Source organism: Tenrec ecaudatus, chromosome 12 (genome assembly GCF_050624435.1).
Source record: "Tenrec ecaudatus isolate mTenEca1 chromosome 12, mTenEca1.hap1, whole genome shotgun sequence".
Taxonomy (NCBI): Eukaryota; Metazoa; Chordata; class Mammalia; order Afrosoricida; family Tenrecidae; genus Tenrec; species Tenrec ecaudatus.
Window position 1 is genome coordinate 109,062,183 of NC_134541.1, and position 25,833 is coordinate 109,088,015.

General features: G+C 41.8%; 2 protein-coding genes across 2 annotated transcripts; both read right to left on the reverse strand.

Moving 5' to 3' along the window:
• Positions 1–11,477: 11,477 nt before the first annotated feature.
• On the reverse strand, positions 11,478–12,416 carry LOC142422833 (olfactory receptor 1F1-like). The gene has a single exon (XM_075528065.1). The coding sequence runs from the start codon at positions 12,414–12,416 to the stop codon at positions 11,478–11,480; it is 939 nt and encodes a 312-aa protein (XP_075384180.1).
• An 8,733-nt stretch (positions 12,417–21,149) lies between these two features.
• On the reverse strand, positions 21,150–22,109 carry LOC142422834 (olfactory receptor 1F1-like). The gene has a single exon (XM_075528066.1). It carries the CDS (start codon positions 22,107–22,109, stop codon positions 21,150–21,152), a length of 960 nt encoding a protein of 319 aa, XP_075384181.1.
• Between the last annotated feature and the right edge of the window lie 3,724 nt (positions 22,110–25,833).

A 25,833-nucleotide genomic window follows, 5' to 3' on the forward strand; every position in this document is an offset into this window, starting at 1 on the left:
TTTGTTAGCTGGAGTTTTTCAAACTAATAGGAAAAGCTTAACCTTTAGACAAAACGTTTTATATTGCAGTAATTAACAATTAATATCATTCCCTAGAAATGGTTGGAATTAAGACAGAGGTGACTTAGAATTAATGAGAAGGAAGGTATAGAATGCCTGGTGAGGTTTGATCAAGAGCAACATATCCCAGAGGAATTACTGACCACAGAATGGAGGGAAAGTATGATAGTGGGACAGGAGGAAAAAGAGGCAAGAACTAAGACGTGGATCTAGTAGGGCACCAGCAGTCTAGAAAGGACAGTAAGCCCAGCTTCCCTCTCAGTGATTGTACACATAGCTGCAGGTGTCCTGGATGTCCTGGGGCCCTAGACAGGGCTGTGGGAACACCCCACCCCTGCCCCTGCTTCAGTGCTATGCTACATGCAGCACAAGGCAGGTATACCAGTGAACACTAGCGCTCAACTGATGCCTGGCCATGGATGCGATCTTGCCTTTGAAAGTAATCCCACACCGCATCTGCGGAACCCTATATCAAATGGGTACACCACCCCACTACCTTGAGGAAGAGTTGGAATTCCTCCAACCTCATGGACAGGTGATCACGTCTGTTATCGCCTTACCTACTACTCTAGTTCTTCTCACTTTATTCACTAGCCCTTCTATCTTTCCCACCACAGTCAGTCTCAATAAGCTCAGGTTTGTGTTGGGTTTTTTTTTTCTTTCTTCTTCCCTTTTTTTCTCTCTTTCTCCTCTTCTCTCCCACTCTCTCCTATCATATGCCACTACTGGCTTCCAGGTCACTACCCTCCGTTTAGGGTAAATCAACCAAAATAGCAGGAGGAACTCCAGCCTGACCTCTGTGAGAGTGCTGTACACCACACAAGGCAGCTGGGACAACCATCTACACCGCGCTGCTGAGGAAACCTCTGTCGGATGTCTAAGGTGATCAAGTCAACTAGGGCAATTCTTCCCAGCACCACTGGGTCCCTGCATTAAAAGGGCACACCAACCTGCCATTGTGGGGCAGGGTCTAAACCCCTCTGACCCCACATTCAAGCAATCAAGGATCAGCTATCTCTTTATTCTTTATTTCCCCTTCTCTCTCTTTCCCTCTATACCACCACAGGCAATCTTAGTGAACACAGTTGGATTTTTCCCCTTCTTACTCTTTCTTCTCTTTTTCTTTCTTTACTCTTTCTTTGTTCTCTTCGCTTCTCTCTCTGCTTGTATGATTCTCTCTTCTCTCTCTAATTTCTTTCCCATGCCACTGCTGGATCCCAGACCCCTACCCTCTGACTAGAGCAACTCTGTCCACTCAGTGGACAGCCTGACCCCTAAGACAGTGCTGCACACAGGATGAGTCATTGCTACACACAACACGGGGCCACCTATTTCTTTAGCTATTTTTTTTAATTCTCCGTCTCTTTCTTTTTACTTCTTTTTCTTTCTTTCTTTGTGTTCTTCTTTCACTTCTTATTCTTTTGTCCTCACCTTCCCGCTCTTCTCTCTTTCATACCACAGCCTCAGCAGATTCAGTTCTCCTTTTTTGTTTTCTTTCTTTTTGCTTTTTTTTTTAACTGTTTTCACTTTTGTTTACTCTGCATTTTAGTTGTGTGTGTGTGAGTGGGTGACAGTTTGTTTGGCATTGTTGTTCCAGTCTGTGTCTCCTTCAATCTCTCTTTCCCCTCTCCTTTCACTCTCTTTCCTGTCACAAACCACTAGCGGCTTCAAGGCCACTCTCCTCTGCCTAGGGCAACTCTGAAAGCCCAGCATGGGGTGCTCCACACGCATTTATTAGCTTGGCAAACAGCTGGGTAACTCACACCAGTCCTCTTCCACACACCAAGTGGCAGGGGGTTCTCCCCTGCAAACAGTGGGGCATCCCCAGTCTAAATTCAGAAGTCCTACAAGTGACTGGGTAAATGCCTGACCACCACTGGTGGGCTCTATGTGACTGCGGGAACATCCACCCAATCTCCAAGGCAATCCCTCAGTCTACAGTAATTCCCCTTCCAACTACAGAGCTCTAAACCAAAGAGGATATACTCACATACCCTGCTCAGCACTCCAGTTTCAGAGAAAAACACTACAGGTCAGCCAAGGGGCTCCAAGAACCATAAAGTCTACTTAGAGATCAGCCAGGGAAGCGACGCCCTGATGGACCCACAACAACCCTACCAGCATCACATGAGAAGAATACCCAACACACATTTCAAGTAACAGAATACTGGGCTGCTAGGGTAAGAGTGAAACCACAGGAAGATATAACGATAGCCTGACCCTTCAGTACAGATACCGGCAGGTAGTTCATAGAAGTACTCATATGAATCCCCCAAGAGAGAGCCCAGGATGCTTCAACTCAGGAAGATGACTGCAGGCTCCCCTAAAACAACACGTAAAGAGCAACCAGATATAACAGCTTCAATGAAAAAGCAGGAGAAACAGAAGACAATGCCGGAAGAAGTCATGAATCTAACAATGGGCATAGAAGAAGCAGATAATGACCTGTCACATAAAGAAAATTTCAAAATGCTGCTTGAAGTCATAAAAGATATGAGGGAAGGAATGCAGAAAAAAGATGAAATGATAGAGGAGATAAAGCCAACACACCAAAGGGAAATAAAAGAGTTAAGGGATGAAATAACAAAATCCAGTGACAAATTGACAGGCCTTTCCAATAGGCTTGGGGAGGCAGAGATCACACCAGTGACCCAGAGGATAATCAAGCAGATCTCAGCAAATAGGAAAAGGAGTCAAATAAGACAATCAAAGAAGCTGAAGAAAACTTGAGAGCCATGTCTGATGCTATGAAAAGAAACAATATTAAAATAATTGGACTACCAAAACAAGACACAACAAAGAAGTCAACAGAGAAAGTAGCAAGGGAATTCTTAGAGGAAAACTTCCCCTGCTTAATAAATGAAAATCAGGGAACCATTCAAGAGACTGAAAGAACACCAGTCAGACTGAATCCCAATAAGAAGTCACCAAGACACACAATTGTCAAATTATCCAACTATGAGGAAATGGAGAAGATCATAAAAGCAGCTAGGGAAAAGCAAACAGTGATGTATAAAGGTACCCCAATAAGAGTATGTTCAGACCTATCAGCAGAAATGATGAAGAAGAGGAGAGAATGGAGAGAAGGAAAACAATACAGAGCCAAGAATACTTTACCCAGCCAAATTATCTATTAAAATAGATGGATAAGTAAGAGTCTTCCCAGACAAGGACAACTTCAAAGAATATATAAAAAGAAACCCAACCCTACAAAGAGCCTTGCTGATCCAGTATGGGCAGAAGAACACTCACTGAGGACAAACAAGAGACCATCACATGGAACAATTCCACCCATAGGGTGACAAAGAGGAAAGAGCCCCCAGTATAGCATCAGCTCAATAGTGGAAAGAAGGCAAGTATAAACCATAGACACACACAGGTGGATAAGATAGGCAGATGGGAAAATTTTCAACACAAAAGATGCCATAACAGAGTCCACAGATGGATATAATAACATTGAACATCAAAGGCCTGAACTCAGGCATTAAAAAGCAGAGACTAACAAACTGGCTCAGAAAATATAACCCATCAATCTGCTTCCTCCAGGAGACTCATCTCAAGCTTGCAGACAAAAACAGTTTGAGAATTAAAGACTGGATTTAAAATATACCAAGTCAATGGAAATGCAAAAATAGCAATGGTAGTGACCTTAATATCTGACCAAATTGACCTCAAGATAGAGGTCATAACAAGAGACAAACTCAAGGGAACAATCGACCAAGAACTAGTGAGCATAATAAACATATATGCACCTAACGAGAGACGTGCAAAATTTGTGAATCAAACACTCCAAAAGATGAAAAAAGATTAAAGACTCAACAATTATAGTTGGTGATTTTAATACACCACTCTCTGAAAAAGACAGATGATTGGGAAAGAAACTCATCAGAGGCTCCAGATCTAAATGGCACAATTTGGACGACTTGACATGATAGATATTTTCAGAGTTTTCCACCCACATGCAAAATTAATTCACATTCTTTAGTAGCTCACATAGCACATAATCAAAAATAGACCACATGCTCGGACAAGAGTCAAACTTGAGTAAATTCAAGCACATAGAGGTTATACAGACATCTCTCTCTGATCACTGCACCATAAAGTGGGAAATTAAGAGAAGGACGGTGAAGAAATCAAGGACAAATTGGAGGATGAAACATTTCCTATTGCAAAAGGAGTGGGTATTGATCCAGATCAGAGATGAAATCAAGAAGGTTCTAGAAACCAATGAGAATGAAAATACGACATACCAAAACCTGTGGGACACAGCAAAGGCATTTATCAGAGGAAGGCTGATAGCAATGAATGCACACCTTAAAAAAGAGAGAGAGGGGGAGACTCGTGAGTGATATGCTGGCACAAAACTTACACCAATTAGAGCAGAGTCAACAGAACAGCCCTACTAAGAGCAAGAGGATAGATATAATAAAAATCAGAGCCGAGATACAGGAGAGGGAAACCAAGAAAATTATAGAAAAATTAATGCCGCTGAAAATTGGTTCTTTGAAAGAATTAACAGAATTGATAGAGCTCTGGCAAACCTAACCAAAGAAAAGAAGGAGCAAACGACATTTGCAAGGATAAGGGATGAAACGGGACATTACAATGAACCCTAATGAAATCAAAAGGATAATTACACAGTACTATGAAGGTCTATACTCTAACGAATGCAACAATTTGGAAGACATGGACAAATATTTGGAAAAACAATCCCTCCCTAGACTATCCCAGATGGATATCAAGAACCTCAACAGACCCGTAGCAATGGAAGAAATAGACAAGGTAATCAAGGGATTACCAACAAAAAAATCCCCCGGGCCAGATTGCTTCATTAGAGAATTCTACCAAGTATTCAGGGAAGAACTGACACCTATCCTATACAAACTCTTCCAGGACATAGAAAAAGACGGAAAACTTCCAAATTCTTTCTATGAAGCTAGTATAACTCTGATACCTAAAGCGGGAAAAGATGTCACAAGAATTGAGAACTACAGGCCAATATCCCTAATGAACATTGATGCAAAGATCCTTAACAAACTACTGGCCAATAGAATACAAAATCATATTAAAAAATAATTCACCGTGAGTATCTGGGATTCATACCAGGGATGCAGGGATGATTCAACATATGAAAGACCATCAGCATTATTCACCACATTGGCAGGAAAAATGATAATAATCGCATGACAACATCGACAGATGCGGAAAAAGCATTCAACAACATCCAACATGCATTCTCATTTAAGACATTCAAGAAGATAGGAATAGAAGGAAAATCCCTCAATATTATACAAGCCATATATGAAAACCAATAGCCAACACGGTAGTTAACAGAGAAAAAGACTAAAACAATTCCACTGAAAAAGGGGACCAGACAAGGATGCCCTTTGTCCCCCACTCCTATTTAACATCGTACTGGAGGTCCTAGCTAACAACATAAGACAAAGGATAGCTATTAAAAGTACTGATCTGGGGAAGGAAGAGGTGAAAATATCATTATTCACAGGTGATATAATTCTATATATTGAAGATCCCTTAAACTCCACAAGTGGAGTGTTGGAAGCAATAGAGGAATATGGCAGAGTGTAAGGATATAAAATCAACAAACAGAAGTCTATTGGACTGCTCTACACATCAGACAAGATCACAGAAGAGATGATTTAAAAGGTGGTAACCTTTGCAATAGCCAAGCACAAATTGAAATACCTAGGGATATACCCGACTAAAAACGGAAAGATTTGTATGAGGAAAATTATAAAACACTACTACAAGAAATCAAGAGTAACCTCAACAAATGGAAGAATATCCCATGCTCGTGGATTGGCAGACTCGATATAGTGAAGATGTCAGTTCTGCCCAAGGCATTATATAAGTTCAATGCTATCCTGATACGAATACCACTATCCTTCTTCAAATAATTTGAAAAACAGAATACCAACTTCATATGGAGAGGGAAGAAGCCCAGAATTAGCAGAGAACACTTCAAGAAGAAGGACAAAGTGGGAGGGCTTGCTCTACCTTACTTTAGCACGTACTATAGGGCCAGGTTAGTCAAAATAGTGTGGTACTGGTATAATGACAGATATTCAAACCAATGGAAAAGAGTTGAAGACACAGAAATTAAAACAGCATACAAGCAAGTGATCTTTGATAAGGGCCCAAAAATATTAAAGGGGAAGCAGATGCAATCTTCAATAAATGGTGCTGGAAAAAATGGATATCTACCTGCAGAAAAAGGAAGACAGAGCCTTACCTCACTCCAGGCACAAGAATAAACTCAAGATGGATCACAGACCTTGAGATAAAATCCCAAACAATTAGGGCCATTAATGAGGGAATTGGGACAAACCTGAGAACCTTGACACAGGGAATACATAGGCTATCAGAAATAGGGAAGGATACAAATACAGAGGAGTCACAAAGAGACAGGTGGGGTATACTGAAGATAAGACACGTGGGTACATCAAAAGAATTCACCAAGAGAAAGTCCACCAACTGGGAAAACATCTTTAGCAAACAAAAGCCATATTAGTAAAATCTACAATACTTTGCAAGCTTACAAAAGAGAAAAACTAATGGCTCACTGAGGAGGAGGGCAAAGGACCTGAACAGAAGTTCACAGACTCTGAACTCCGAATGGCCAATAAACATATGATAAAATGTTCCTGATGATTAGCCACAAGAAAATACATATCAAAACAACTATGAGATACCACCTAACACCCTCAAAGACAGCCTAATTCAAAAAATTAGAAAGTAATAAGTGTTGGAGGGGTTGTGGTGAGATAAGAACTTTCATGCACTGCTGGTGGACCTGTAGTTATGTACAGGCACTATGGAAATTGAATTGGCGATTTCTAAAACAGATGGAAATTGAGCTACCATATGACCCATCAATCTACTGGGCATATACCCAGAAGAGGCAAGAAACAAACCATGGCCAGACATCTGTGCTCCAATGTTCATTGCGGCACAGTTCACAATCGCAAGGAATTGGAAAAAACCCAAATTTCCATCAACAGACGAATGGATTAAAAAACTGTGGTACATGCATACAATGGAGTACTATGCATTGCTAAAAAGCAGTGAAGAATGCATGAAGCACATCACCACATGGGAAGAACTGGAGGAAATTCTGCTAAGTGAAGTAAGCCAAGCACAAAAGGAAATGTATAAGATAACATGAGTCTGCTGAGGTAAGTGTGTGTGTTTAAGTATATATATACATACACACACATACATATATGGAGAGAAAGAGAGAGAGAGAGAGAGAGAGAACAGAAAGGTAAGTGCAAAAGAGGCACAGGGGAAAAGCTACTGTATACAAACACTGCAGAGGTGAGGTCCAGGTAGTATGGCAGGGGCCAAACCAAAGCCAGGGGTACATATGGTAACCAACTAAAAAGGGGGCAGGGAGGGAGGAAAGGGAAAAGAAAAAAAAAGATGTGTGATTGGGGAATAGGGCACCGACCCACCCAAGGAGAGGATATTGTTTGTGTCTCCATAGGAAAAGAGGGACCAGACTTAAAGGCAGTGTCAGACGAATATAGTGTTCTGGCAAGTAGTGGGGAGCTAGTGGAGGGGCCTGAGGGCTCAGCCCCCATACCAACTATGTGGACAACTGTCCCTCCCCACTGAAGAATTTACTTTAGAGGGCGGCATGAAGATGGAGCTAGGGGAGAGGGGCGTGTCGGATCAGAGCAAATGAAGGGGGAGGAAGAGAGAGTGGAGCACATCCTGGCCCGCCAGGCCTGAAGGACGATATCCCTGCTCTGAATAACCAATGCACACAGTGTATAATATGGCTGATCCCACTATGAGACACTCCGTCCCTTGCTGGGTCAGGGCACTAAGGGGAACAACACTGGAGACTCAGTGTCGGGACTGGCCCAGACTGATCCCGTGACACCGAGGCAAACCACTAAAGGCGTGTGGCAGAGTAACCGTAGGAGCAGAGCAGGGAGCCCTGATGGAGTACAAAGGACAGACTCTGGGGCCAGAGCATGGTACCTCATCAGATCTGACTAAAGGACATGCCTAGAGGTCAAAAATCAGACCTTGATCTATTTACAGATTTTTCTTTCTTTTTAAAATTTTTTATTTTTAGTTAATTTATTCTTCTATGCGTAATTTGTTTTCTTTTTTGTTGTCATCGCTGTGTTCTCATTCATTGCCTATCTTGCTATGGCTTGATTTTTGGTGCAAATTATTAACTCAACAGATCTATCTAGATAAGATAGATTAGATGAATAGTCTGCAGGGAAAAAAAAAAACAGGACCAGTGGTTCTGGGGGGACACGGGACAGGGGGAGGTGGGGGTTACGAGTTGGTGCTGACCAACCCAGGGACAGAGTGGCAACAAGTGACCCAAAATCAGTGGCAAGGAGGGTGTGAGGGGCCTGGTAGGGATTCAGCAAAGGCAATGTAACCGAAAGAAATTACTGAAACCCAAATGAAGGTCGAGCATGATAGTGGGACAAGAGAAAACTAAAAAGAAATAGAGGAAAGAACTAGGTGACAAAGGGTATTTATAGAATGTACATATGTAAATATATTTATATATGAGTGTGGGGAAACAGATCTATGTGCATATATTTATAGGTTTAGTATTAAGGCAGCAGATGGACATTGGACCTCCACTCAATTACTTACTCATTGCAAGAACACGTTGTTCTATTAAATTGGCATTCCTGGATGTACACCTTCCTAACACAATTGCTGAAGAAAAATGTGTGCATAAGCAAATGTGGTGAAGAAAGCTAATGGTGACCGACTATCAAAAAATATAGTGGCTGGGGTCGTAAAGGCTTGAAGATAAATAAGCAGCCATCTAGCTGAGAAGCATCAAAGCCCACATAGAAGAAGCACACCAGCCTGTCTGAGCACAAGGTGTAGAAGGGACAAGTTACCAGACATCAAGGAACTAAAAATCATAACAGTGGGTGCCCACCTTCCTGATATGATCGCTGAAGACAAATATGTGCATAAGAAAATATGGTGAAGAAAGCTGATGTTGCCCGGCTATCAAAAGATATAGTGTCTTGGGTCTTAAAGGCATGAAAGTAAGCAAGTGGCCATCTAGCTTAGAAGCAACAAAGCCCACATGGATGAAGCACACCAGCCTGTGTGACCACGAGCTGTCAAAGGGTTCAGGTATCAAGCATCAAAGAACAAAAATTATATCATTTTAAATGTGGGTGAGTGCAGAGTGGAGACTCAAAGCCCATCAGTAGCCAACTGGACATCCCCTTACTGAAGGGTTGTGGGGAGGAGCTGAGCGAGTCAGGGTGCAGGGTAGCAACCATTAAACATATAACTTTCCTCTAGTTCTTAAATGCTTCCTCCCCCACCCCACACTCGTGATCCCAATTCTACCTTACAAATCTGGCTAGACCAGAGGATGTACATTGGTACAGATAGCAACTGGAAACACAGGGAATCCAGGCCAGATGACTCCTTCAGGACCAGTGGTGAGAGTGGTGATGCCTGGAAGGTGGAGGGAATATGGGGTTGAAAGGGGGAACCAATTACAAGAATCTATGTATAGCCTCCTCCCTGGGGGATGGACAGCAGAGAAGAGGAGGGAGGAGACGTCAAACAGTGTAATATATGACAAAACAATAATAATTTATGAATTATAGGGGGTTCATGAAGGAAGGGGGAGTGGGGAGGGAGGAGGGGTGAAGAGCAGGCCATATTAAGGGCTCCAGTAGAAGGCAAATGTTTTGAGAATGATGATGGCGGCAAATGCACATATGTGCTTGACACAATGGATGTATGTACGGATTGTGATAACAATTGTACAAGCCCTCAATAATATGATTTTTTTTAAAAAGAACTAAGACACAAAAGCTATTTCGAGAGGTATAGGTACAGGTATATATATGTAAATATATTAATTTATAATGATAGGGATATATATGTAAATATACTAATTTATATATACTAATTTATAACGGTAGGGATATAGGTCAATGTACATATATTTATATGTTAAGTATTAAGATAGAAGATGGATGTTGGGCCTCTATTCATGGCCTCCATAAGTACAAGAACATTTTGCTAAAATAACTTGGCACTCGGTGATACCTTCCCAATATGATTGCTGAAGACAAACTGGGTGAATAAGCAAATGTGGTGAAGAAAGCTGATGGTCCATGGCTTTCAAAAGATATAGCATGTGGGATCTTTAAGGCTTGAAGTTTAAAAGTGGCTATCTAGCAGGGAAGCAACAGAGCCCACATGGAAGAAGTACACCAGGCTGTGTGATCACAGGTGGTGATGGCATCCAGTATCAGGTAAAAAAGATCCAAGACAAAGAATTATATCAATGTAAAAGAGGGGGTGGATCTGATTGGAGATCCAAAGTCCATCTGTAGACAATTGGATATTCCCTCAAAAGGGTCGTAAAGAAGTGATGATTCAGCAAAAGTGCAGTATAGCACTGAGAAAACACACAACATGCCTCTAAGTTCTTGAATGCTCCCCCCCACCCCATCCCACCCACTATCATGACCCAGTTCTACCTAACAAATCTGGCTACACCAGAGTATACACATGGGTATAGATAATAGTTCTGGACACATGGAATCCAGGATAGATAATCCCTGAAGGAAGAGTAGTGGAGTGGCAATACCATGAGGGTAGAGAGGGGAGTGGGAACTGATCACAAGGTTGGATATATAATCACCCCCACCCCCAGGGGGACAAATAATCAAAACATAAGTGAAGGGAGAGAGCGGACACTGTAAGATATGAAATAATAAAATCTATTTGGTCAAGGATTCATGACAATGGAAGGGGATTAAAGGGGCCAAAAAGGAACCCAGGTTCCAGTAGATAGAAAATGTTTTGGAAATGTTGATGACAACATATGTACAAGTGTGCTTATTACCATTGAATGATGGATTCTCATAAGATTTATAAGAGCCCCCCAATAAAATGATTTAAAAAATAAAATTTTTAAATATGTAACTGGTAAGAAAAATATGTCGTCAAATAGTAGCTATGAAAGAATATATATTCTTAATTTTGAAAAATCCAGTCGGGAAAAAAAGGACAAAGGTCACAGATAGGTAGGTCTTGTGACTAAAAATTCACACCAAATTCATGAGCATCAAGTCAATTTTGACTCATAGTGACCTTTTAGCACTAGGTAGAACTGTGTCTGTGATTTCCTAAGCTGTCACTCTTTCCAGAAGTAGAAATTCTCATCTTGCTCCCGTGGAAGAGCTAGTGGTTTAGAACTAATGACTTTGCAGTTCTCAGACCAATGTGTAACCCCTACACCACCAGGACCCCTCAATTATTGTGAATAGATTGTCGAAAATGTTTATGGACAGAGATCAATAGGTTACAGTAAGCTGGCAAAGTTTCTATGCCTGTTGATAGATCAATAGTCCATGATAGTCCAGACTTCAGATAAAACCTGTCTCTTGGATAATCAGTTTTCTTAGAGCCTCTTTCATGTCTTTGTTCCTCAGACTATAGATGAAGGGGTTCAGCATGGGGGTCACCACCGTGTACATGATGGAAGTTATGGTGTCCTTCTCAGCTGAGTGGGAGGATGAAGGGTTGAAATACACAGCAATGATGGTGCCATAGAAGAGGGAAACCACAGCCAGGTGGGAGGAACAAGTGGAGAAGGCTTTCCACTTTCCCTTTGCTGATGGGACTCTCAGGACAGCAGAGGTGATGCAAACATAGGAAACCAATATGCAAACCAATGGGATTGCCATTATCAGACCTCCCACAGTAAGAACCATCATCTCATTGAGCTGTGTGTCAGAGCAGGAGAGTCTCAGGAGAGCAGGCACATCACAGAAGAAGTGGGAGATTCCGTTGTCTGCACTGAATGAAAGCTGAGCCATCAACAGGGTTTGCAACAGAGCATTCAGATTGGCAATGCCCCAAGACCCAGTGACCAGCAGGGCACAGAGCTGATGGGTCATCTTACTTGTATAGTGTAAAGGGTAGCACACAGCAACAAAGCGATCATAGGCCATCACAGCCAGGAGGAAATTGTCCATGCTGCTAAACACAAGGAAAATATACATCTGTGTGAGACATCCGGAGAAAGAGATGGTTTGACTCCCAATTATGTGGTTGACCAGCATCCTGGAGACCGTTGTGGAGGAGAAGCAGACATCCACGAAGGATAGGGTGCTGAGGAAGAAGTACATGGGGGTGTGCAGGCGGGAGTCTGTGCTGATGGCTAGGATGATGAGCAGGTTTCCCAGGACTGTGACCAAGTACATACTCAGGAAGATCACAAAGAGAAGCTGCTGCTGCTGGGGCTTCTTGGAGAGTCCCAAGAGGAGAAATTCTGAGACACTTGACTGGTTTTCCCCACACATTGGTCTAGGCCAGGATGAAGACAAGATAAACAGAGCAGATACCTAGAAACTTAGGATCCAGATAGGAAAAGTCAGGCCCCAGCCATGGTCTTACTCACTTTATCAGAATTGCTCAATCTGTATTTGCACCCAGCTCTGCACAACCAAAGTAAGCCCCCCATCTCAGATAGTGCTGAGCCCACCTGACTTATTAGCCTGGGTCTATGATTGTGTATGTCTTTTTAAATATTTCCTGGTTATTTCTTCACTCCATCACAGCTCATTAAAAAAGAAAACAGTTGATGATTGCTAAGTTTATATCAAGATGCACGTACTTGATCTAGAACTCATGTTAATGCTCCCTGGATCTGCAAGATTTAACAAAGAATGCCTAAAAGAACTTCATGTCTTAATAAAAAATTATTTCTATCTCCTCTGATATAATCCTACCTGAAGGAGGTATTACAGCTCCCATGTGTTCTTCACCTCTGTATAACTGGCCAGTACTTCTCAATGTCATGGGGATTAGAAAGTATTGGAAATATAGGCAAGTCCTGAACAAGTGAGGAGTAGGGGTTCATTGTACAGTCTGCTAACCCTGAAAAATGTTTGGAGGAATCATACAGCCAGCATTTACAGGAGTCTCTATGCCCACTGGGACCAAATTCCCTGAGAGCCTCATTAGAAACATAAGAGAGTAATTGTCTCACTTACCTTTTGGCCCATTTGAACCCAGCAATGATGACAGTGAGTATGATGTAACTCCTAAATCAGAACTTGTAGATAGCAGCATTTGGCGGGAGACAAGTCCCAAACAGAATCCTCTGGGGCCTCAATTCTCATCACGTTGTTGACCAGAGCTTAGATCTACAGAATTGGGAATTCAGTTCATGCTTTTTTTACTTCTAACTTAACAAGAAAACTTGGGTATTGCTGTGCTGTTAGTGCAAGCCTGATGTTGTTGTTGTTGATGGTGATGATGATGCTTTCCTTTTTTAATTTCATATTTCCTTCCAACCCAGGAAGCCCTCAGTGGTCTGCCATCTAGCCTGCCAACCTGGGATTCACCTGTGACTGCATCCAGCAGCATATGGTATTCCTGGCCCTGGTTCCTGACCCTGGTTCCTGACACAAGTCAGGGGAAGCCTTCAGTTTAACATCTGATGCACAAATTTGAACTGAACTAGATTTATCCATTTCTACAACTATGTGAGCCACTTTGTTTATATAAATAAATAGATTTATTTATTTACTAATATCTGTATATATTACTGGGTTTGCTTCTCTAGAGAACCCAGCCTAACCATGGAGTTTGTTATCGTATTTTCAATCACCGCATATGCGTATGAAAGCTTCTCAGGGAATAAGTCATAGTGCAGAAGAATTTATACATTTGTTTTATAGCATTGGCCAATCATATTAAATGGACCATGAATATAAAATCTGTTTTGAAGATGCTGCCAAGCTACTTTTTAGAAGGGAAAATAGAGAGATTTATTTCACATTACTTGAACATATGATCAGGGGAAGCCAGTCCCATGAAAAGGACATCATGCCTGGTCGATAATTAGCAAAAAAAGAGGAATACCATCAAGGAAAGAGATTGACATAGTAGCTCCAGCAATGGACTCAAGTGTAACGATTATGAGCACAGCACAGGACCAGGCAGTGTTTGACTCTGCTGTACACAGGGTCGTTATCAGTCTGAACTGACTCAGCAGCACCCAATAATTACATTTTCCTTTCTGTATATTTTGGAGGAGTTTAAACAGTATTGTTGCGATTCTTCTCTAAATGTTTGATAGAATTCTCCTGAGAACCCAGAATTTGTTGCTTTGGGGCAGTATTTGATCACTGATTCAGTATCCCCTCTGTGTGTCTGTTGAGACTTGAGTCAGTTTGGGTAGGTTGTATACTTCTAAGAATGTATCCATTTCATCTGCATAGCCCAGTATGCTGCCACTTAGTTGTTCACGATATGCTATTAAAGCCATATTTCTGTCTAGTCAGCTGCTATGTTCCTGTGTTCATTTATTATTTTCATCCTTTCTCTATTTTTTCCTCTATCAGTCTAGGTAAAAGTTTTTCAATGTCATTGATCCTTTTTTCCCATTTTACTGAGAGCTCATACTGCTCTTACCACAATCCATATTTACATTCTTTATGTCAAGCGCATTTGTACATTTGTGGCCATAGTCATGTCCAATAATTTTTCTTTCTACTGATCCCTTAGGATCAACTCCTCATTTTTCCCCTCCCTCCCCCAAACTTCCTCCCCCATGAACCCTTGATAATTTATAAATTATTATTTTTCATGTCTCACACTGACCAATGTGTCCCTTCACCCACTTTCCTGTTGTCTGTCCCCCTTGGATGGGGTACTATGTAGATCATTGAGATTGGTTCTCCCTATCTACACCCCCCCCATATTCCCCTTCCCCTCCTGGTATCACTACTCTAATTATTGGTCCTCCGAGGTTTATCTGTCCTCGATCCCCTGTGTTTCCAGCTCTTATCTATACCTGTGTACATGCTCTGGTAGAGCCCTTTTGTAAGGTAGATTTGGGGTCATGATAATGGGGGGGGGAGCATTGAAGAACTAAAGGAGGACAAAGCTGAGAACCTTGCACAAGGAATACAGAGGCTATCAGAAATAGGAAAGGATACAAATACAGAGGAGTCACAAATTGGCAAGTGGGATATACTGAAGATAAATCACCTGTGTACATTGAAAGAATTCATCAACAGAGTAATAAGAGAGCCCACGGACTTGGAAAATATATTTAGCAATAACATATCAGGCAAAGGTCTTATTACTAAATTCTGCAATACTCTGCTAGCTTCCAAAAAGAAAAGAAAAAAACTAATTGCCTTTAGGAGGTGGGAGAAGGACCTGAACAGAAGCTTCACAAGGGCAGAAATCCAAATAGCCAATAAACATGTGAGAAAGTGGTGTCAATAACTAGCCATAAGAGAAATGCAAATTAAAACAACTATGATATACCACCTAACACCATCAAAGAAAACCGAATTCAAAAAAATCAGAAAGCAACAAGTGTTGGAGGGGCTGTGGAGAGATAGGAACTCTCATCCACTTCTAGTGGACCTGTAGGTATGTACAGCCACCATGGAAATAAATTTGGTGATATCTAAAACAGATGGAAATTGAGCTACCATATGTCCCTGCAATCCCCCTGCTGGGCATAAACCCAGAAGAGGCGAGAAACAAACCACAGCCAGACATCTGTGCTCCAATGTTCATCGCGGCACAGTTCACAAACATGCAATGGAGTACTACACATCGCTAGAAAGCAGTGATGAACATATGAAGCATATCGCCACATGGGAAGAATTAGAGGAAATCATTCTAAGTGAAGTAAGCCAAGCACAAAAGCACAAATACAGCATGAGTCCACTGAGGTAAACTTTTTTTTAAAAAAATGTAAAGAGGGCATAGGGATAAAGCTACTCTATGCAAACATTCCTGGGGTGAGGTCCAGGTAGCACGGCAGGGGCCAGACAAAATCCATATGTACAATGTTAGCCAACTAAAAAGGAGGGTGGGAAAATAGATAGAAATGTATAGTGGGAGGGGGAACAGGGCACTAACCCTCCTGAGGGGAGGGTATTGTTTATATCGCCACAGGGAAAGAGGGACCAGACTTCAACCAGGTGTTCTGACATGTGAATGCAGTGTGCCGGCATGGAGTGGGCAGTGAGTGGAGGGGTCCCAGGGCACAGCACCAATCCCAACTACATGAACAGCTGCCCCTCCTGCCAGAACAATTTACTTTAGAGGACAGCACTGAAGCTGCAGCTCTGGGAGAAGGATATGACTGATCAGAGCACACAGGAGGAAACGAAGGGGGAGAAAGAGAAAGGGGAGTGCATCCTGGCTATTAAGCCTTAAGGATAATATTCCCACTCAGAGCACCCAATGCACAGAAAGGACCATACAGCAGGCCCCACTATGAGACATAACGTCCCTCACTGAACCATAGACCTATGGGGACAACACTGGAGATACAATGATGGATTGCACCTGGTCTGACCGCAACACACAGAGGCAAAACACTAATGGCTTCTGGCAGAGCAGTACGGGGAGCAGAGCAGGGAGTTCCCAAGGGAGTGTCATGGATAGACTTTGGGGCCAGGGCGTGGCACCCCATGGGACTTGACTGGAGGACACTCCTAGAGGTCAACAAACAGATCTTGAACTAGTTACGGGGTTTGTTTGTTTTTTTAATTTTTTTGTCATTGGTTTTTTGGTTGTTGTCATCGTTTTGTTTTCTTTTGTCTCTTTGTTTTTCTCTGTCTTGTTTTTTGTGCATATTATTATCTCTTCAGATCTATCTAGATAAGATAGTCTGGAGGAGAAAACAATGGGGCTGATGATTCCGGAGGTACACAGGAGAGGGGGAGGTGGGGGAAAGGAGATAGTGCTGACCAACCCAGGGTCAAGGGAACAAGTGATACAAAATCAGTGGCGAGGAGTGTGTAAGAGGCCTGGTAGGGCTTGATGAAGGGCAATGGAACCGAGATGAATTGTTGAAACCAAATCAAGACTGAGCATCAGAGTGAGAGAAGAGGGAAGTAAAAGGAAATAGAGGAAAGAACTAGTAGACAAAGGATATTTATAGAGGTCTAAATATAGGCATCTACATATGTAAATATATTTTTATATATTGATGGGGAAATAGATCTATGTGCATATATTTATAGGTTTAGTATTAAGGTAGCAGGTGGACAGTGGGCCTCCACCCAAGTAACCCTTCAATGCAAGAACACTTTGTTCTATTAAATTGGCATTCCAGTATGCTCACCTTCACGACACAATCGCTGAAGATAAATGTGTGCATAAGCAAATGTGGTGAAGAAAGCTGATGGTGCCTGGCTATAAAAAGATATCGTTTCTGGGGTCTTAAAGGCTTGAAGGTAAACAAGCAGCCATTTAGCTCAGAAGCAACAAAGCCCAAATAGAAGGAGCACACCAGCCTGTGCGACCACAAGTTAGGGAAGGGATCAGGTATTAGGCATCAAAGAACAAAAAATCACATCATTTATAGGCCACTGGACATCCCCTTAGAAAAGGGTCATGGGGAGGAGACAATCCACTATGGGTAGGCCTGCTCCCTGCTTCTAAGGACAATGAGCTACTTCTCCCGTAAGGTTTGCAATCATTGATTTTGTTCCTGTAGGTGGGGTTTACACGCTACTAATAGTGGTTTCTATGGAGATTCAGAGAACAGGTCAAAACCAGCTCAGTGACATCCAAAGTTAGGTTACCACCCTGCATTTAGGATTTGCCCATTTTGCCACATGTATACCCCCAATCCCTCCTCTTCCTATTGTGTGTATACCCCCTAGATCACCCCCCTCCCATTACTATATTACGATAGCACAACCCTTTCCTGTGACCTATGCCTTCACCTGTAATTAGGGGGCTTGCATGTCCCCAGAGACTATAAAAGCCTTAGTTAACATTAAATATCTCTCTCCACGTGGACCTCCAAGTGAGGTTGAGGTGAGTGAGCATTGCTACCATTAAATGTGTCTGACTGCACTATTTCAATCTCTCTTCTATCTCTCATGCTCTTTATGACTTTACTATAATCTTTACTTATTATCGCTGTACAATTGCGCCTACCGGACCCGTGATGATGTGTTAGGGCAGGTACCCTGACAAAGGGAGGCTTCAGACAGTGTAAAATATGACATATTAATAACATATAATAACATATCTGTTTGTAACATATCTGTTTGGAAAAATGACGAGCTGATGCCAAGGGCTCAAGTAGAAAGCAAATGTTTTGAGAATGAGGGAAACAAATGTGCTTGACATACAGTGGATGGATGTATGGATATGATAAGATTTGTAGAAGCCCCCAATAAAATGATATCTTTAAAAGAACTAAAACAGGTCAAAGGACCCTTTCACAGAGGCCACTTAGGACCATCAGAAAACAAACAAATATTTCACAATATATAATTACATATTGTTGTGTGATTAGTCACTATGCTTTAATTATGTTCAATCTGTATCAATGAAAATACATCCTGCATATCAGACATTTACATTATGATTCATAACAGTAGCAAAATTACAGTTATGAGGTAGCAACAAAAATAATGTTATGGTTGGGAGTCACCACAACATGAGGAACTGTATTAAAGGGTTGCGGCCTTAGGAAGGTTGAGAACCACTGAACTAGAGGAAAGTTGTATATTTTGTCGATCTGACTGGCTCCTCCCTTCCTTGAGCAGCACTTTACTGTAAAAGCTCCCTAGGTGATACAAGCAGCCAGACTGAAACACCATGGAGGGAGATTCAAGGATCCCTGGTGGCACTGTGAGACATACATTGGGCTACTAACCACAGATTGGCAGTTTGGTCCCACCAGGTACTCCACTAAAAAGCATCAGGGTGTTTGCTCCTATAAAGATTTACAGTCTCCACAAACCTCAGGAGCTGTTCTGCTCTGTCCTACAGGGTTGCTATGAAACAGAATGTACTTCATTGCAATGGTTTGGATTTGGGTCGCATTTTATCCTTAGGTTTTTTTCCTTCTCATTCCATGACATCCCAGCCATTCTGTGGAGGAAGCTATGACAGTCTTCTCAAATAAAGATCGGAAGCCTTGAAAAACCTATGAGGCAGTTGTCTCTATCCTATAGGTTTGTTCATGGGCCACAGCTTTGAGATGTGGATTCTTAAAGCATTTCCAACAGGGAAATGGAAAAATATTTGAAAAGCTGGAGCTCTTCAAACTAACTGCTTAAAAAGGAAAGCTTAATTTTGTAAAACATTTTATAATGTAGTAATTAACAATTAATATCATTACCTAGAAATTGTTGGAATTAAGAGAGAAGTCACTTAGAATCAAGGCAAGGAGGGTGTAGAATGCCTGGTGGGGTTTTATCAAGTGCAATGTATCAGAGAGGATTTACTGAGAGTCTAATGGAAGGTGAGTGTGATAGTGGGACAGGAGGAAGGTGAAAGGAAATAGAGGAAAGAAATAGGACACAGAGCTATTTCTAGAGGTATAGCTATAGGCATGTATATATGCAAATATATTATTGTATAATGATAGGAATATAGGCCAATATACATATGGTTATATGTTAAGTTTTCAGATAGCAAATGGCCTTTGGGCCTCTATTCAATGCCTCCCTAAGCACAAGAACGCTTTGCTCTAATAACTTGACACTGTGATACTCACCTTCCTGACATGACTGCTGAAGACAAAATGGGTACATAAGCAAATGTGGTGAAGAAATGTGGCGAATAAGGCTGATGGTGCTAGGCTTTCAAAAGATATAGCATGTGGGGTTTAGAAGGCTTGAAGTTAAACAAGAGGCCATCTAGCAGGAAACCAACAAAGCCCACACGGAAGAAGCACACCAGCCTGTGTAATCACGGGGTATTAGTGGAATCAGGTATCAGGTAACAAAAGATCCAAAACAAACAATGATATCAATGTGAACAAGAGGGATTCTGATTGGGGACCCAAAGCCCATATGTAGACAATTGGACAGCTCCTCAGAAGAGTCACAAAAAGGGATGATTCAGCCAGGGTACAGTATAGAACCGAGGAAACACACAACATTCCCCTAGTTCTTGAATGCTTCTTCCCACCTCACCCCACCCACTATCATGACCCAATTCTACCTAACAATTCTGGCTAGACTGGAATGCACACATTTTTATAGTTAATAGTTCTGGACACATGGAATCCTTGATAGATAAACCCTGAAGGAACGGTAGTGGGAGTAGCAATAACCATGAGGGTATTGGGAAGGGTGGAGGAGAGAGTGGGAACTGATCATAAGGTTGGATATATAACCACCCTCCCAGAGTGACACATAATCAAAATGTAGGTGAAGGGATACAATGGATGGTGTAAGATATGAAATAACAATAATAATATCTATTTGATCAAGGATTCACAAGGATGGAGTGGGGGTGGGGTTGGGAAGAGGAACTGATACCAAGGTCTCCAGTAAAAGAAATTGTTTTGGAAATATTGATAACAACATATGTACAAGTGTGCTTATAACAATTGAATGATGGATTGTCATAAGATATATAAGAGACACCCACTAAAATGATTTGGAAAAGAAAATTTAAAATATGTAACCAGAGCAAAAGTAATTAATAACATAGTAGCTATGAAAGAATTTTTCTTTATTTTAAAAAAATCCAGTCCAAAAAAGAGGCAAAGGTCACAGATAGGTAGGTTTGGGGACTAAAAATTCACAGCAAACTCATAGCGATCAAGTCAATTTTGAGCTCTAGTGAACGTGTAGCTTAGGGTAAAACTGTCTGTGTTTTCTAAGCTGTAACTCTTTCCAGAAGTATAAAATCTCATCTTTCTTGCATGGAGTGACTAGAGGTTTAGAACTGCTGACTTTGCAGTTATCAGTCCAATGTGTAACTTATACACCACCAGGACCCCTCAAGTCTTGTGAATAGTTCATCGAAAATATTTATGGATGGAGATAAATATATGAAAGTGAGCTGGGAAAAGTTTCCATACATGAAAATATAATGAAAATTTATAAATTATCAAGAGGGAGGAAGAGAGGAGGAGAAAAGAGGAACTGATATCAAGGGCTCAAGTAGAAAGAAAATGTTTGAGAATGATGATAGCAACAAACTTACAAATGTGCTTGACACAATGGTTGGATGTAAGGATTGTGATAAGAGTTGTACAGGCCCCTAATAAAAGGATTCTCGTTTTTAAAAAAAAGTTCCTATACCTGCTGATGCTTCCTTTGAATAAAACCTGTCTCTTTGCTAATCAGTTTTCTTAGAGCCTCTTTCATGTCTTTGTTCCTCAGACTATAGATGAAGGGGTTCAGCATGGGGGTCACCACCGTGTACATCACAGTAGTTATGGTGTCCTTCTCAGCTGAGTGGGAGGATGAAGGGTTGAAATACACAGCAATGATGGTGCCATAGAAGAGGGAAACCACAGCCAGGTGGGAGCCACAAGTGGAGAAGGCTTTCCACTTTCCCTTTGCAGATGGGACTCTCAGGACAGCAGAGGTGATGCAAATGTAGGAAACTAGGATGCAAACAAATGGTGCGATCATTATCAGAACCCCCTCAGTATTAATCACCATCTCATTGAGGTGTGTGTCAGAGCAGGAGAGCTTCAGAAGAGCAGCCACATCACAGAAGAAGTGGGAGATCCTGTTGTCTGCACTGAATGAAAGCCGAGCCATCAGTAGGGTATGCAACAGAGCATTCACATTGGCAATGCCCCAAGACCCAGTGATCAGCAGGGCGCAGAGCTGATGGGTTATTTTACTTGTATAGTGTAAGGGGTAGCATACAGCAACAAAGCGGTCATAGGCCATCACAGCCAGGAGGAAATTGTCCATGTCTGAAAACACAATGAAAATATACATCTGTGTGAGACATCCGGAGAAAGAGATGGTTTGACTCCCAATTATGTGGTTGACCAGCATCCTGGAGACCGTTGTGGAGGAGAAGCAGACATCCACAAAGGATAGGCTGCTGAGGAAGAAATACATGGGGGTGTGCAGGCGGGAATCTGTGCTGATGGCCAGGATGATGAGCAGGTTTCCCAGGACCGTGGCCAGGTACATGCTCAGGAAGAGCACGAAGAGGAGCTGCTGCTGCTGGGGCTTCCAGAAGAGGCCCAGGAGGAGAAATTCAGAGACACTGGACTGATTTTCCCCACACATTGGTCTAGGTCCAGATGCAGACAAGAGAAACAGGGCAGATACCTAGGAACTGAGGATCCAGATAGAAAAGTGAGACCCCAGCTATTGTCTTACTCACTTAATGATAATTGCTCAATCTGTATGTGCACCCAGCTCTGCACAACCAAAGTAAGCCCCCCATCTCAGATAATGCTGATCCCACCTGACTTATTCAGCCTGGGTCTATGATTGGTTGTGTCATTTTTAATATTTCCTGGTTATTTCTTCACTCCATCCTAGCTCATTAAAAAATAATAAAAGAAACAGCTGATGATTACTAAGTTGATCTCAAGATGCATGTACTTGATCTAGGACTCTTGTTATTTCTCCCTGGATCTGCAATATTTAACAAAGAGAATGCCAAGAAGAACTTCATGTTTTAATAAGAGAATATTTTTATCTCCTTTGATATAATCCTACCTGAAGAATGTATTACAGTTCCCATGTGTTCATCACCTCTGTATGACTGGCCGTTGCTTCTCTATATTGTGGGCATTGGATAGTCTTGGAAATATAGGCAAGTCCTGAACAAGTGAGTAGTAGAGGTTCATGGTCTTAGTCTGCTATCCCTGAAAAATGCTTGGAGGAATCACACAGCCAGCATTTACAGGAGTCTCCATGGCCACTGGGACCAAATTCCCTGAGAGCCTCATTGGGTACATGAAGAGTGTAATTATCCCATCTACTTTTTGGCCCAGTTCAACCAAGCAATGATGACAGTGAGTATGATGTAATTCCTCAGTCAGAACTTGTAGATAACACCCTCTTTGGAAGACAAGTACCAAAGAGAATCCCCTGGGACCACAAATCTGATCACTTTGTTGACCTGGGCATAGATGTACGGATTTGGGGATTCAGTTCATGCTTATGCTTTCTTCTTACTTACTTAACTCAGAAACTTGGCATATTGTTGTGCTGTTAGTGAAAGCATGTGGTTGATGTTGTTTTTCTTTCTTTAATTTCATATTGCCTTCCAACCCAGGAAGCCCTCAGTGGTCTGATATCTGGCCTGCCCACCTGGGATTCATCTGTGATTAAATCCACCAATGTGTGGTATTCCTGGAGCTGGTTCCTGACCCTTTTTCCTGGTTCTTTAGTCCCCACAGCTATACAAGTAAGGAGAAACTTTCAGCTAAACATCTGATGCACAGACTTGAACTGAACTAAACTGAACTAAACTTGAACTGAACTAAGTCATTTCTACAACTATGTCAGCCATTTTCTTTATATGAATAAATAGGTTTCTTTATTTACTGATATCTGTATATATCACTGGGTTTGCTTCTCTAGAGAACCCAGCCTAACCCTGGAGGGTTTTTGTTTGTTTGTTTGTTTGTTTGTTTGTTTGTTTGTTTGTTTGTTTGTTTGTTTTAATCATCTTATTGGGGGACTCATACAACTCATCACAATCCATACATACATCCATTGTGTCAAGCACATTTGTACATTTGTTGCCCTCATCATTCTCAAAACATTTGCTTTCTACTTGAGCCCTTTGTTTCACCTCCTCATTTTTCCCCTACTTCCCTCCCTGCCACCCCCTCCCTCATTAACCCTTGATAATTTATAAACTATTATTTTTTTCTCATGTCTTACACTGTTCAAAGCCTCCCTTCACCACTTCTCTGTTGTCTGTCCCCTAGGGAGGAGGTTATATGTAGATCCTTGTAATCTGTTCCCGCTTGTTACCCCACCTTCCCTCCGCCCTCCCAGTATTGCCACTCTCACCAATGGTCCTGAATGGATCATCTGTCCTGAATTCCCTGTGTTTCCAGTTCCTATCTGTACCAGTGTACTTCCTCTGGTCTAGCCGGATTTGTAAGATAGAACTGAGATTATGATATTGGGGGGGGGGGGTTCATTTAAGAACTAGAGGAAAGTTGTAGGTTTCATTGTTGCTACACTGCACCCTGATTGGCTTGTCTCCTCCCCAAGACCCTTTTGTAAGGGGATGTCCAGTTGCCTGTAGATGGGATTTGGGTTCCCAATCTGCATTCCCCCTCACTCAAAATGATATGACTTTTTGTTCTTTTTTCTTTTCTTTTAATAAATCTTTTTATTGGGGTTCATACAACTCTTATCACAATCCATACATACATCAATTGAGCAAAGTACCCTTATACATTTGCTGCACTCGTCATTCTCAAAATTCGCTTTCCACTTGGGTTCCTGGAGTCAGTTCGGTTTCCTTTTTTCCCCTCCCCATTCCTCCCCGCTCCCCCCTTCTCCGTGCTCCCTTAATAGTTTATAAATAATTATTTTATCTTATCTTACACTGCACAGCGTCTCCCCTCACCCACCTTCCCATTGCCCATCTCCCAGAGAGGAGGTTACACATAGATCTCCAAGATCGGTTCTCCCTTTCTACAACCCCTTCCCTCCCGGTGTCACCACTCCCACCACTGGTGTCGAGGGGTTCATCTGTCCTAGATTCCCTGTGTTTCCAGATCCCCACTGCACCGCTTTGATGCCTGATACCTGATCCTTTCAACACCTCGTGGTCACACTGGCTGGTGTGCTTCTTACATGTGGGTTTTATAACCCTGTAGTTTGTTATAGTATTTTCTTTTTTTCTCTTTTTTTCCCCAATTTATGTTTCCTCCTCTTTTTGTTGTTTTATTTTAAATACTTTCTTGGGGCCCTTACATCTCTTATCACAATTCATACATTCCTCCAGTGTGTCAAGCACATTTATATATATATATATATATATATATATATATATATATATATATATATATATATATATATATAAATCATCATCATCATTTTCAAAGCATTCCCTTCCCACTTGAGCCCCTGATGTCTGCTCCTCATTTCTTCTGCCTGCCTCCCCCACCCACTCTCCATCACAAACCTTTGATAAGTTATAGATTGTTTCTTTGTGTCTTACATCATCCTCCTTCACACCTCACCCACTTTTCTGTTATTTGTCGCCATGGTAGGGGATTCTAGGTTGATCCTTGTGATCTGTTCCCCCTTTCTCCCCACCCTCCCCTAAATCCTCTTGGTATCTCTACTCTCCTTATTGGCCATGAGGGGTTTATCTATCTTGGATTCCCTGTGTTTCAGACTCTTATATATAGCAGTGTGCATATTTGGGTTTAATCCGATTTGTAAGATAGAATTGAGGTCATTATAGTGGAATGCAGGAAGCACCAAAGAACTAGCGGAAAAATGGTGTGGTTCATCAGGGAGATACTGTACCCTGATTGACTCATCTCTTCCCTGTGACCCCTCTATGAGGGGATGTCCAATTATCTACAGATGGGCATTGGGTCTCCACTCCATGCCCCTCCCCCATTCACCTTGGATACGGTTTTATTCTAGATCTTAGATGCCTGATAACTGATCCTATTGGCACCTCATGATCACATAGGATGGTGTGCTTCTTCCATATGGGCTTGTTGCTTCTGAGCTAGATGGCCACTTATTTTTTTCAAGCCTTTAAAATCCCAGATGCCATACCTTTTGATGGCTGGGCACCATCAGCTTTCTTCACCACACTTGCCTATGCACCCATTTGGTCTTCAGCAATCGTCTCAGGAAGGTGAACATCACAGAATGATGGATTGTTAGGACAAAATGTTCTTGTGTTAAAGGAGTACTTGAGTTGAGACCCAATGTCCATCTGCAACCTTAATTCTTAACATATAGATATGAGTGCATAGTTCTATTCCCCTCTCATTATATATATATATATATA

Excerpts from the sequence above, each read along its gene's own strand:
- LOC142422833 (XM_075528065.1), bottom strand. The coding sequence starts at position 12,416 with ATGTGTGGGGAAAACCAGTCAAGTGTCTCAGAATTTCTCCTCTTGGGA.
- LOC142422834 (XM_075528066.1), bottom strand. The coding sequence starts at position 22,109 with ATGTGTGGGGAAAATCAGTCCAGTGTCTCTGAATTTCTCCTCCTGGGC.